The sequence below is a fragment of the Euleptes europaea genome, chromosome 11 (genome assembly GCF_029931775.1).
Source record: "Euleptes europaea isolate rEulEur1 chromosome 11, rEulEur1.hap1, whole genome shotgun sequence".
In the NCBI taxonomy this organism is placed as follows: Eukaryota; Metazoa; Chordata; class Lepidosauria; order Squamata; family Sphaerodactylidae; genus Euleptes; species Euleptes europaea.
Genome location: NC_079322.1, coordinates 5,669,342 through 5,683,485, shown reverse-complemented (window position 1 = coordinate 5,683,485; position 14,144 = coordinate 5,669,342). Strand labels below are relative to the sequence as shown.

Genomic DNA, 14,144 nt, shown 5'->3' with positions numbered 1-14,144 from the left:
AGTGAAATGAGAAAACCCCAAGGGGTCGAAGCATCTTTATATTAGAAAAAAGATGATATGGTCAAGGTTACTCAATTGTCAACAATGTGGGGACAGCACAAAGGTAAGGAGAAATCCTCTGTCTTATATAAGGTTCGCCCTATGAAACTATTCGCAGTAGGATCTGAACGAGAAAAAGAAAGTCTTCATTGTGTATGTGTGTGTAAACTGCCATCAAGTCACAGCCGACTCATGACAACCCAGTAGGGTTTTCAAGGCAAGAGACCTTCAGAGGTGGTTTGCCATTGCCTGCCTCCCATCCAACTACTAACCAGGGCTGACCCAGTGTAGCTTCTGAGATCAGGGCCATCCAGATCAGGGGATTATCATCATTTAGTGCTCATCCCACCATTCCTTCCAAGAACTAGCTCAGAGCAGAGTGCGTGGTTTCCCCCTCCTCTGTTCTATCCTCACAAGAGCTCAGAGAGAATGACCGAACAAGGTCACCCAGTAAGAAACATATTTTCTGAAGAGAGGGAAGAATGTCTTCAGAAAAGAGAAGTGGTTTAGTAAGAAGACATTAAAACAGCTAGAACGAGTCTCTCTCTGCCCTTAAATGAGAAAAGTGTAAACTTGAACAAACAGAATCCATATCCCTTCACAGAAAATGCTGTACATGAAGCAAAAAGTTCTTTGAACAGGAGTATAAAACTGGACAATTTGTAGCTACAAACGAAACAGGTGAGAGAAGTAATTACAGGTATTACATTGAAAAATGGTCTGATACCATCAAGTACCAGCTCCATCAGTCTCTGTATAAAGCACAGAATTTATGCACAGATGATAAGAAATTTTTAGATAAAACTTCCTAAACTAACTAGTGACTACAGGAAAAAAGAAGTCGTGTTGGCAGCAGAGAAGCTTGAATAAAATAAAGTGCCCAGGCCTAATGGTTTAACACTTGGTTTTTATACGAACTTCTTGTAAATAATACAGATACGTTTGCTGCAGGCTGTGAATGATATTTTTGACTCAACAGTACCTTCCCAGGACATGGGCAGAAAGTAAAATTGTTGTGATTCCCAAGCCACTGAAGGAATCTTCTTTGGTAAGCATTTAGTCAATTATGATGACAAAATTTTAATATGAATATTAGCAGCCCATTTGAAAAGTGATTGCAGCCTCCCGGGGCAGGGGTGCTGATGTGGAGGGGTGGGGGCACTTGATTTTGCACACGGTTGGTCCCCCTATGGGCTGTGCTGTGATTTTTGAAGGCGCAACTTTGCACCTCTGTCAGGGGCGTTCACAGGCTGAAAGGGCTCAGGGAGCCAACTGACTCCGCAGTTGTGCAGACGGCCAGCCGCTGCGGGGTTGCACCGGGCACCCGAGGCTGAAGCAGCAGCTCTGGGACCTGTGCCAGCATAACTCAGAGATATGTCAGTGTAATAGCCAGTCTGCTCCCCTCCCCACTTTGGATTGTGCTGTTAATCGCTTAAATCAAAGCTCAGGTGATAGTCCAGGAAAAGCTATACCACGTACTATTTCTTCAGTTGTGAATCAGCTGACAGTTGGTGAAATTTCTGCATAGGTGGTGAAAATCGGGTTGAACATGTAAAAATGCTGTTGGCTGAAATTGGTTACTGATGTAATAAATATACGTTGTTGTTGTTTTTTAATTCCAGAAATTAAACTCTGCAACAATACAGTATTTATTTAGGCAGATGATTTAAAAACATCACATGACTCTCTAGGGTTGAAAGTTTTCATTAATGACATTTCTAGACAGGTTTCCCCACATCCCAGAAAGAGTCAGCACCTCAGCTGAGGAGTGATCTCAGAAAGCACCGCCGGCTGTCTGAAGAGAAGCCCCTCATGGCTTCTGCCGTAGCCTCAGCGGCTGCTGTCCAGACCTGCCTCCTGGTCTTTCAGCTTGCCCTGGCAGGGAACGTTCTTGGTGGGAGGGTGCTGATTTGGCCAACAGAAGCCAGCCATTGGCTAAATATCAAGATCATCATTGAAGAAATGATCGAGAGGGGACACAACATCAGCGTCCTGGTGTCTACTGCATCGCTCTTCATCCAGCCTGGGGATGTGCCAGCAGCCAGGTTTGAATTGTACCCCGTGCCCTTTGGCAAGGAGGACCTCGACTCCCTCATCCAGGACATCGTGATGCTGTGGCTGCACAACAGGCCAACCACTCTGACTTTCCACCAGTTTTACAAAGAACTGGGGAAGCTGGTGAAGAAAGCCAACGTGCTCAATAAGCAGATGTGTGACGGGGTGCTGGCCAACCAGGACCTCCTGGTCCGGTTGCAAAAGAGCCACTTTGATGTCCTCCTTGCTGACCCAGTGACCATCTGTGGTGATCTGGTGGCCCTGAAGCTGGGAATCCCGTTTGTGTACACACTGCGCTTCACGCCGGCCTTCACAGTGGAAAGGCATTGTGGGATGATACCGGCCCTTCCTTCCTATGTGCCAGCTGTCCTATCAGAGCTCACAGACAGAATGTCATTTGGAGAAAGGATTAAAAATACCCTGTCCTATCAAGTACAAGATTATGTTTTCCAGAGCTACTGGGGAGAATGGGATTCTTATTACAGTCACATTCTAGGTAAGGCTGTGTTTTTCTTCTTCCTCAAGTATTATGATTCAGTAGAGCGCATGCTCTGAATGCCGGAAGTCACAGGCGCAGCAGCCCCGGCATCTCTGTTTAAAGGGATTTCAAGGAGCTGAACTGGAAAGTAACTAAGCAGAGGTTTTGGTGAGCCGTTGCCCACTGGGAAAGATGCAGGGGTGGTCTGTGGCCCCACTAGGCAGCTTTGTAAGTTGGAAAGTCTGGAGTCCAGCTGCACATCTTCACTCTCATGGTGTGTCCTGCCCTGCAGATGTGCAGCCCAAGCCCATACAGGTTTATCTGGGGAAAGTACCAGCAGGCTTCATGCGCCCAATTCCCTGGTTAGGACTGCAGCCTTATATTGGTAGAATAGCCATACAGGCCATGGGGAACTGTAAGGGAGAGGACTAGAGATTTGGGGCTAGGAATTCTCAGCATCCCCAACAAGCTCCTCCTTCGTTATACTTTACCTTTCCTCCACTCCCAGGATTTTTTAGGAGAAGCCATGACAGTCTGAGTGGTTGATAACCAATCTGTTTGTAGTGTACATCTGTCCTTATTAAGGCAGCAGCGATGTTTGATAGCCATAGTCTCCGATCTTTAAACACAGGGCAGGCGTGCCCATTCATTATAATCTGCCCTAAATTGCTGATGGGAGAAAGGCAGATTAAAATTATTAAATAATATATAATTCTGGAATATATGTGCAAAAAATTATGAATTCTACACCAAAGTAATCAGGCTCTGTAGTCAAAATAAATTGTGTAAATTCAGCACAAAATTCCAAAACTATATCAAATGTACAATGAGAATTTTTGAGTCTGGTTCATTGCCACTGTCGCTATACAATTGCGTATATTATGGTGATTCCAAAACCTGGCAAATACTACGCTCAACATGCATATTTTGACCCATTTATTTGATAAACGTAGATGCTAAAATATTAACTGCCATTCTTGCCAACAGGTTTCAAAAGGTTGTTACAACCCTGGTACATGTAGACCTGGTAGGATTTATGCAAGATAGGGAAGGTTCTGATAATTTTAGGTTGGTCACTGGTTTGATTGCTTTAAATAGTAAGAGATCAGATCACATTTTCATCCTTTCATTTGATGCTGAAAAAACTTTCAAAATATATTAGAAATTCATTTTTGCTACATTGACTGTGCACGACCTGAGGAAGGCTGTTAATGACATTTTGGAGGTAATTAATTAATAGGGTGCCATAAATCGGAGGCAACTTGAAAGCACTTAACACATGCACGGACTAAATTTGGCTTTCCTCGTGAATTTTTTTAATGGATTCAAATTTTTCATACATCTCCCAGATCGAAGGTCCTAAGGGCAGCTTTTCGGCCCCATTCCCTGTTGAGAGAGGTACTAGACAAGGTTGTCCTCTTTGTCCTCTTATTTTTTATTTATGCTTGGAACCTCTGGCTTGTGCTGTCAGACAAAATAATGACATTCATGGCTTTGTACATAAATTTTTGGAATTTAAAATTATTCTTTATGTAAACAATCTCTTGTTGTTTATTTTGGAACCTCAGTCTTCCATTCCTGTATCAATGAATGTGATTAACACTTTTGATGATTTGTCCAGCTGTTCAATTAAGTGGACAAACTGAGGTCATGACAATACATCATATCGATATATGGAGTGTATTTGCTGAGTGACAGTTCCTGTGGTACCCAGATGTGATTACTTACCCTGTTTAAGATATACTGGACAAGACAGCATATTTGTAGTAAAGGACTAAGTAAAGTGCTTGCACTGTAACTTACAAGACATGCCTTTTAAACATGTGCTTTCAGCCTGTCCAGTTATAAGGTCTTTTGGGAGAAAGTAATTACTCTTATCAATTTTTTATTAGAATATTAAGTGATCTTAGAGGAAGCCTATGTACTTTTAATCTATTTGACTTTCTCCTGGAGGCTAACTGATGATCAATGAAAATGGTCATCCTTACTGTGGCTAAAATACTTACATTACAACACTGGATATAGATAAAAACCCATCTCCAGTATCCAGTGGACTGAGAACCTTACAACCTTATCAACATTTGAACATATGGCATATAGATGACAACTGGACATTGAATGATTTTTGAATGATTTTATGTTTGGTTACATGTTTTTTATTTATTTCTGTTTGGGATAATTACAAATTTAAAAAAGGCAACGTCCAAGCTTTTTCTGCACAGTCATAAAGTCTGGAAACTTGTTGCATTGGCCATAAGTAAACATCATGCAATACTCTATCATGCAATACCAACATCATGCAATCCCAGCCAAAACAACACAAAGCATTGTATGAGCTTTTGAGTTCTCCAGTGTTCTTTATCAGACTGGAGGTTAAAAGGGGGAGGGGTGGGAAAAACTGTTTCAGGGCCCTTGTCCGTATCCTTATAGAATGCCAGATGGGTTTGGACGGACCAGTTGTGTGGAGTGAAGCTGCTATCAAGTTCCATCTTTGGCTTCTGGAAAGAGGAGGCAGAGAGGGATATGGCAATCTCCATTTTCTAGTATAACAACTGGGAGCTGACCAAATGTCTCTATAACACCACACTGAACAGCTAGGTCTCTGAGAAGGCTGAGAGCTCAGGTGAAATTGAGCAGTCATTCTGTTAACAAGGCAATTAAGACTGTGCAATACTGCTGGTTTTTAGGTTTGCCATTGGAGGCTGATCTTAATAAAAGAAACCATTACTTTGCATCTGTTTTTGGATTTTGGTTTGGAATGGAGAGATAACCTACAACTTCATTGTCGTATGCCATCCCATTTTTAAAAAATATTGATGTTTTTATGATACAAAATGTTGTCCTGAGTGTCAGTTGCTTGGAATCTAGCTTAAAAAATAGCATTTTTTTGCCATCAAGTCACAGCTGACTTAAGGTGACCTCGTAGGGTTTTCAAGGCAAGAGACTTCAAAGTAGGGCTGTCGATTCGGTTTATCCCGAACCGAAAAACAGCTGAATTTCCCCTGATTCGGCGGTTTTTAGTTCGGATGGAACCGAACTAAAAAAAGGCGGGAAAACGGGGAGCCGAATTCAGCGAGTTCGGGGTGTTTGGCGAATAAATTCAGCAAATTCGGGGTTCGGCGCAGCAGCATAACTGTCAGTTAGTAACAGCATTCTCCCGCCGCCAATTGGTGGCCAAGCTGGGTCTTCTTCTGGCCAATCAGTCGCAATTGAGTGCATGAGCCCAGCTGCTGCGCTGCCCGGGGAGAGAAAGAAAGAGTATCTGTTTGTGTGTGAGAGAGATCTCCCGGGGGGGGGGGGGAAGTGCGTGTGCACATTCGCACCATTCCGTGGCTGCAGGGGGCGCATTTGTGGGGGTAGAGCCCCCAAATTTTCAGCATAGTTTCAGAGGACCCTTCTTGCAAGAACCCCCAAGTTTTGTAAAGATTGGATTGGGGGGGCGAAATATGGGGCTGGGAAGGGGTCCCCCCACCCTTAATATGCATCTCTGACAATGGGGGTTTGCAATTAGCAGAGCTTGCTTCCCAGGCCCAAAGCTCCCAGCCCCGACAAACAGCTGAGCTGCGGGGAGCAAGGGCGGGGCAGGTGTGAAGAAGATAGCACAGAAGACATCCACAGTAAGACCCATTTTAGGGCTTTTCTCTACAATTTTTCTCCTGTGTGTGTGTGTGGGGAGGAAGCAGAGTCTGTGTGTGTGGGGGGAGGGAGCAGTTTCTGTGGGTGGGGGGGAAGCCAAAGGGGGCTTTCGCCCATTCTGTCTGGGGTGTGTGTGCCCCCTCGAGTCTCTCTCCCCCTGGTTTGAGGGGGGGGGCTTCAGTTGTGTGTCCTCAGGTTTTCCCTCATTCATAAGATCGGTTAGGTCTATTTTGATGCTTGCTCAAAACTGGTTTTCAAATTGTGACTTAAAGAATGTATTTTCCTGGTCCCGAGTCTGATGCAAAAGGGGAAATTCCACCCCCTCCTGCTCCTTATGCATAGCTAGCATGCTTCTGTCCCTTTCCATGGTTTGCAAACTCCCAGGAGTCAGGTGTTGCTTTGCATGGTTGCAAACGTGTTGCTTTGCATGGTTTGCATGGTTGCAAACATGTTGCTTTGCATGGTTTGCAAACTTCTTCGCACCTGCCCCACCCTTGCTCCCCCCAGCTCAGTTGTTTGTCAGGGCTGGGAGCTTCCGGCATGGGCGGCAAGCTCTGCTAATTGCAAACTCCCATTGTCAGAGATGCACATTAAGGAGGGGGGACCCCTTTTGGGGCCCAAATCTCAGCCCCCCCGATCCAATCTTTACAAAACTTGGGGGTTCTTGAAAGAAGGGTCCCCTCAAGCTACGCTGAAAGTTTGGGACCTCTAACCCCAAAAATGCCCCCCGGAGCCGCGGAAAGGGGCGATTGTGTTTTTAATGGCTTTATTCGGCCGAATTTTTCCCCGAACTCCGGATCTCATGCCGAATTGCATGGACCCGAAGCGGGGGAGTTCGGACTTCGGCATTTCCCGAATAAAAACGGGCTGAATTTTGCCAAATCCGAATTTTACTGAATTTTTTTTTGAACAGTCCTACTTCAAAGGTGGTTTGCCATTGCCTGCCTCCAGATTGCCAGGACATAAATCCTCTAGGGCTGATGAAGAAAAAAAAAATCGGTAAAATTCGGATTTTGCAAAATTCGGCCCGTTTTGATTTGGGAAATGCTGAAGTCCAAACTCCCCCAATTCGGATCCGTGGAATACGGCACTAAGTTCGGAGTTCGGGAAAAAATTCGGCCGAATAAAGCCATTAAAAACACATTTGCGCCTTTCCGCAGCTCTGGGAGGCATTTTTGGAGGTAGAGGTCCCAAAGTTTCAGTGTAGCTTGAGGGGCCCCTTCTTACAAGAACCCCCAAGTTTTGTGACGATTGGGGCAGGGGGTCTCGAGTTATGGGGCTCGGAAGGGCCCCCCCATGATCAGCCCATTGGAATGAATAGAAATAAATAGACCATTTGGACTGGGAGTTTGCAAAACCATGCAAAGCAACACGTAACGCGACCTTGGGAGTTTGCAAACCATGGAAAGGGACAGAGGCACGCTAGCTATGCATAAGGAGCAGGTGGGGGTGGAATTTCCCCTTTTGCATTGGACTCGGGAGTCGGGACTGGGCAAATGCATTGTTTAAGTCACAATTTAAACACAAGGGGAAATTTTGACCTCTACCTTCAAAAATGCTCCCCCGGAGCCGTGGAAAGCCGCAAATGTGCACACACACCGCCTATGGGGATCTCTCTCACACACAAACAGACACTCTCTCTTTCTCTCCCCGAGCCATGCAGCAGCTGGGCTCACGCACTCAACCACAACTGATTGGCCAGAAAAAGGCCAATCAAAAAGGCCCAGCTTGGCCACCGATTTATTTGGCAATTGCCCCGAACTCACCAAATTCGGTTCGTCGTTTTTCCGCCTTTTTTAAAATTCGGTTCCATCCGAACTGAAAACTGCCAAATCGGGGGAAATTCGTCTGTTTATCGGTTCAGGACGAACCGAATCGACAGCCCTAAAATCCTCTCTCCCATCTCAGTTCTGCCTTTTTTTCTGAATATACCAGGAAACAAGATCAGGTTCTTTCCCAAAACATAGAATAAACATAGAACCAACACAGCATTCCTTATCTTATTAAGGTTACTCAGTTTTTCCTATTAGCTGAAGAGGATACTTGGTCATGCACTGGGGTGGATTTGCCACTTACTTTACGGGGAAAACTCCCAATAGACTACTGCCCTGAGCTCTCCTCACTCCTATAATGGAGCTACTGTAGGATTGCCAGCTTTAGGTTGGGAAACGCTTGGAAATTTTGGGAGCAGAGCCTGGGGAGGGTGGAATTTGGGGAAGGGAGGGACTCCAGTAGAGTATAATGCCATACAGCCTACCTTCCAAAGTGGCCATTTTCTCCAGGGGAACTGATCTCTATAGCCTGAAGATCAGACAGAATTCTGGGAGCTCTCCAGTCCTGACCTGGAGGTGGCCAACCCTAGGGGCTGGTGAGGAGGAGCATTGCTGCACCTCCTCACCAGCCCCTAGGGTTGGCCACCTCCAGGTCAGGACTGGAGAGCTCCCAGAATTCTGTCTGATTCCTTTGCCCAGCTGTCGTGGGAGTTGGGTGGCCACCAAGGAAGGGCTGGGACAGGGAGCAGTGGGTGAAGGGGGGCACAGAAACCTCTCCTTTCTCTTTGTTCTCCGTGAGGGAGGGGGCCATGGCCATTTTGGTCTCCCAGTCCTTCCCTGGTCCTACTTTTTATCCTCTGGACTTCTGCTTGGGAGTTTATTTTAATAAATATTAAGCATGAGACTTCATTTCCCTTTTGCCAATCTGCAACACTAAAGGGACGATTGAATGGCAAATTCTCCTGAACACAGTTTGCCTGTCTCTTTAGATCACACTGGCCTGTCAGTCTAGTAACTGTCAAGTAACAGTCAAGTAACTGGAAGAAATAACGGCAAATTAAATGGCTCTTTCTTCATCCTCCAGCTACCTTTGTTCCTGGAGATTTGCTTATATCACAGCCAACTTGAAACCTCCGGCCCCCTTATGCAAGCAGATTGTTTTTCCATCCATCGGAACACCAGGTACCCTAAGCAAGGTGCCCGTGCAGAAAACCGATGCTTGGTCTTGGTTTGGAATGGCTTGGGGCTCAGGATTCTAGCTAATCTGCCCTGTAACAAAGGTGGTTTACATAAGGATTAATGATGGCATGTGAACCAAGGCTGGAAATAAATGTGCCTGAGCCAGGGAGTCTCAGATTCTATTCTCACTAGCTCCTCTGTGATTAACAGAATTCAGTGGCAATGTAATTAGCATAAGCCGAAGGTATTGCTGGCTTCCCACCCCCTTCTCTAGCTTCTGATCCCTTTTGTGTTTCAACAGCAGTTTGTTTTCCAGGTCTGAAAAGAGACTGGATCCAAAAGAGGGCTCCATGCATTTTTAGCCAGTAACCAGAGAGGCTGAAACCTCTGCAGGTGTCCATAAGTAGCCTTCCTCTCACTATCTCGAAAAGCACACAGTAAAGTGAGAGGTGTGAGAATATGCTGACATCAAGAACCTGGAAGTCTGCTTAAAATACATTTCTGCCACCTGCAGGTGTGCACAAAAATGGCTCCTAATATCAGGCTTGATGGTGTGTTGTCTACTCAAAGGGTGGAAAACGCAGCAAGTCACATACAAGGCATCAGTTTCCATGCACTCAGACACCCCAGATCCTCAGACAAAGACACACTTGTACATTTAAAAAGAGAAGAGCTCTTCTCCCACCAGCTCCCTTAGAAAGTTTTCTTTTTCTTTCTTGCATGATTTTCCTGTTCTTCCATCCAAACCCCACCGCTTGCTTTGTTTATTAGAGATCTTTATTGTTTGAGTTTTTTTTGTATTTTGAAATCTGCCATGAATGAATGGGCTGTAAATGAAGTTGTTGTTGTTATTGTTGTTGTTAATAATTGCCACTAGAAAACAAGCTGACACCATTAAAACAGCCTAGGCACAACTGCATGACGTATACTTTGTCTCCAATCTTTCTTAGCAAACAGGATACATGCATCAAACACTGATTCCCAATGGGGTGAACTGGTTTCTCTCTGGAATACTTCAGTGACACTGTTCTGCAGACCCAGGTTGGATGTGTTTTTTTGGCTGCTGCCGTCAAGTCACAACCCATGGGGTTGTCAAGACAAGAGATTGCTCAGAGGTGGTATGCCAGTGCCAGGGCCTCTGTGTTGCGACCCCAGACTTCATAGAATCATAGAGTTGGAATGGACCACCAGGGTCATTATGCAGAAAATTTACCACCATCTCCCCTCAACACACCCCAGTCATCACTAATCCATGCCCAGAAGATGGCAAAAAACCCTTCCAGGTTGCTTGGCCAATCTGGCCTGGAGGAAAATTGCTTCCTGACCCAAAAGTGGCAATCGGCATTTCCCTGGGCATGTAAGAAAGGGCCTCAAGAGCCAAGCACTGATTCAACCTTTCCTGCCCACCTGCTCATGATCTGCCTTAGTTCACAGAATCAGCCTTGCCGTCAGATGGCCATCTAGCCTCTGCTTAAAAACCAGTTCTTCCCTGTTGGTGGGAATCAAGTCCAAGATAGCAGATCCCCCTTGTTTCCCTCTCCACTTTCTGGAAAATGAAGTTGTCAGCAAGACAAGTCAGGAATTTATTTGACCTTTCACGTTTAGCAGAGTTGGACTTCCAACAGATATCAAGGTAACTGAAATCTCCCATGACCACTGTATCGCTGCTGAGCGAAAGAAGACGCTTGGCACGGTTGCAGAGACATAAAGGTATTGCTGCTGCTGAAGAGGACAGTGAGTGATGTCAGGACCAACCTCACTCTGATAGCTGGCCAGATTTAAGGTGCGGCAAAGGGCAGCTGCAATGTGGAAGCAACTTACTGAATCCTGGTTTCAGCCACGCTCCACTCTGGTTATTATCTTGCCTGAGCACGACCTTGGACTGATTAACGATGATGCCGACCATTATTGACGACCCTTGCTGCCTAGCCTGTGATAAGTACGAGACCCCGGCCTGATTTCTGGACTGTTTCCTGGACTTTGCATTATCCCTGCTGACCCTAATGTTACAGTGCAGCCGCCAGGCTGCAGAAGCCTTGGCTTCTGTTCCCTCCTCCGTTTCCTGCCACGCCCGCTCTCAGCTCCCTCTTCCCTGTGCTGCAGTAGCAGCCCTGCCAGCCTGCCCGGCCAGTACATTCGGCTTGTTCCCCATATTTTGCGCATTAGTAGTAAGGCATCAGAATCCATGGTTTATGTGCCCTGAGGTTTTTGTTTCTGTACTTACCTGCGAGTTAATGTTTCCTTCCACAAATTTTTAGTGTTCTTATCTCCATTTATTAGCTACTAGACTTTGACTTTTTCTCTCGCTCCCCCATTGGATTTAGTTTAAAGCCCTCCTTATCAGGTTTGCAGTGATCTTACCAAAAACATTTTCCTACCCTTGACAGGTGCAAACTGTCTCCCAATAGAAGAGCTTCATCTCCAAAAAACCAAAGCTTTCCTGATGACACCATCAACGTAGCCAGTCATTTATTTGCAGTATTTTTCTTTCCCTTCCTAAACCACAGCCTTTGACAGGAAAAACTGACGAAAGCACAACCTGTTCTCCCAGATCCTTTACCTTTTTACCCAGAGCCGCACAGTCTCTTTTAATATGTTATGGGCTGTGCTGGGCTACATAATTTGTTCCCACAAGTTGCCCTCTCAAGAGTGCTTCAGCGTGGTGAAGTGGTAGAGAGCCAGCGTGGTGTAGTGGTTAAGAGTGGTGGTTTGGAGCGGTGGATTCTGATCTGAAGAACCAGGTTCGATTCCCAACTCTTCAAAATGAGCGGCAGGTGCTAATCTGGTGAACTGGATTTGTTTCCCCACTCCTACAGACCAAGCCAGCTGGGCGACCTTGGGCCAGTCACAGCTCTCTCAGCCCCACCCACCTCACAGGGTGTCTGTTGTGGGGAGGGGAAGGGAAGGTGATTGTAAGCAGGTTTGAGTCTCCCTTAAGTGGTAGAGAAAGTCGGCATATAAAAACCAACTCTTCTTCTTCTTCTTCATGCATTGTCCATGCTCTCTTATTTATTTTATATTTTTCAAGTTTATAACCCACCCTCCCTGGCCAAGGCCAGGCCCCTCCTCTTCCCTTATAAAATAGAGTATGGACAAGCGTGCCTCAAGTCCCTGTATCTTCTCCTCCAATAGGGCTACCAACATACACTTGTTGCAAGTGCAATTGCTGTTACCGTCGGGCAAAAATACGAACATGCCACAGACTTTGCATGCCCCTGCTCAACTCCCTCACCAGCCATGCTGCTGCTGCAATCCATGCAGAAGTGGTTCAGTTTTTCTTGCACTTCCCTGATAACTCTCCTTCTGACAAACTGCCTCAGAAGGCTCCCTGCTTGCAGAAGCAAAAAAAAAAAAAAAAAAAAAGATTCACATATATAAGATGTACAAATGTCTCCGCTTCTTACAGGGCACCCAGGCTAAGAGCCACAGGGCAAGAGACCTTCAGCTCCTGCCTCTGGCAAGGAGAAGCCTTGCACAGTTCAAGGCTCACCAATCAGAGGGCGGGTCCAGCAGTCAGTCCGGGGCAAAACAGACCCTCCCCAATCAGCAATGATCACCTTCTGCAATCAGCTACAACCCAGGCAAAAGGGACAAACAGAAACAACACTTACTCAAACAGGCCCTGCTCTTTAGGCGGCTCTACACACCCTCAAACACTTTCCTCCCACACAGTGACCTCAGCTAATTCTCCCCAGCAGTTACGGAAAGGCAAAAAACCATTCGCCACTCCAGCAGCTCTCTCTCCTGCTCTTTCTCAGAGCCCAGCTGACTGTGGTCTGCCTCTGGCCAGGAGGAGCCTGGCACAATTCAAGGCTCATCCAGCAGAGGGATGGGGCCAGCAGGCAGCCCCGGGCCAAACAGGCCCTCCCCAGTCAGCAACTATCACCTTCCGCAACCAGCTACAATCAGCACCCCAGCAGCTTTCTTTCCTGCTCCTTCTCAGAGCCCAGCTGACTGAGGTCAGTCAGGTAAGGGCCACCCTGTTTTACTGTTGTGTCAAACATGTGTCACAACACTCCCAAACCTGCATTCACTTTGTTTCTATTGTCTACCAAAGCTTAATCATGCATGTGTATTACTTAGTTTATGTAACTATTAATGGGAGTACTATTTATGCAACTATTAATGGGACTATTTGCTGCTGATGATCAATTTTCTGATCATTTTTAAGGGACGTGATAGTCATGGTGAATGTCGTGATGAATTTCACTCATGTTAAGGGACATTCCCTGTTACCCAAATCAGCCTTTGCATCGGGCCTGTCACTTGCGAATGCCCTCTACACGAGCTCAGGGGATAAGAAGATCTGTTGCATATTGTTGCATACATAACTTTCAGTTTGGCACAATCAATCTCAAATATAGAAAGGATGGACGGGAGACCAGCACTTAACTAGCAAGTAACTATATTGCCCTAGCCAAGCTACAGACTAAATAGTCTATATGAAAAGCAGATAGAGGCCAAAAACACACATTCACTTTGCACAGTCTTAATGTGTGGCTGCATTACTTCAAGCTAGCTACACAGTTATAGTTGCTTTTTACTCCAAATCATGTTCCTCTCACTTGACTAGTCCAGAGCAAACCAACCTAGAGAGACAAGGTAGGTGAGGGGTTGCCTGAACGGGGGGCAGGCTGCAGCAACATAGACAAAAATGGAACTTGGGGTAGAAACAAGGAAACTCCTAACCGGGGAGCCTAACCAGGGTGCCATGGCAAGCAGTAAGGCAAACCAGTCATGGCAGGGGAATGGAGAAGCTAAGAGAAGGTAAAAAGGACATAGATGGACAATTTCAGGAAGGAAGCCATTTGTCTTGAAGAGGAAGAGTAACTTCATATTCTTGTCAATAGAAGATGGTTCTGGAAGTGAACCAACTACAAAAATGGGCTAAAGCCTCAGAACAGGGCTGCCTGTCGGTGGACATTTGGTTGTGTTCTGATTGGTGCCTTTTAAGGGACCCCATTGCCACAAGTCCAGAATCCAGG

The 14,144-nt window shown here is 45.9% G+C and overlaps 1 protein-coding gene across 1 annotated transcript in view; it reads left to right on the top strand.

Moving 5' to 3' along the window:
- Positions 1-14,144, top strand: part of LOC130484762 (uncharacterized) — a 45,895-nt gene that overhangs the window by 17,136 nt on the left and 14,615 nt on the right. Inside the window, exon 2 of the mRNA XM_056857847.1 lies at positions 1,783-2,590. Within this exon, the coding sequence (XP_056713825.1) occupies positions 1,783-2,590 (808 nt within the window). The remainder of the gene's footprint in view (positions 1-1,782; positions 2,591-14,144) is intronic.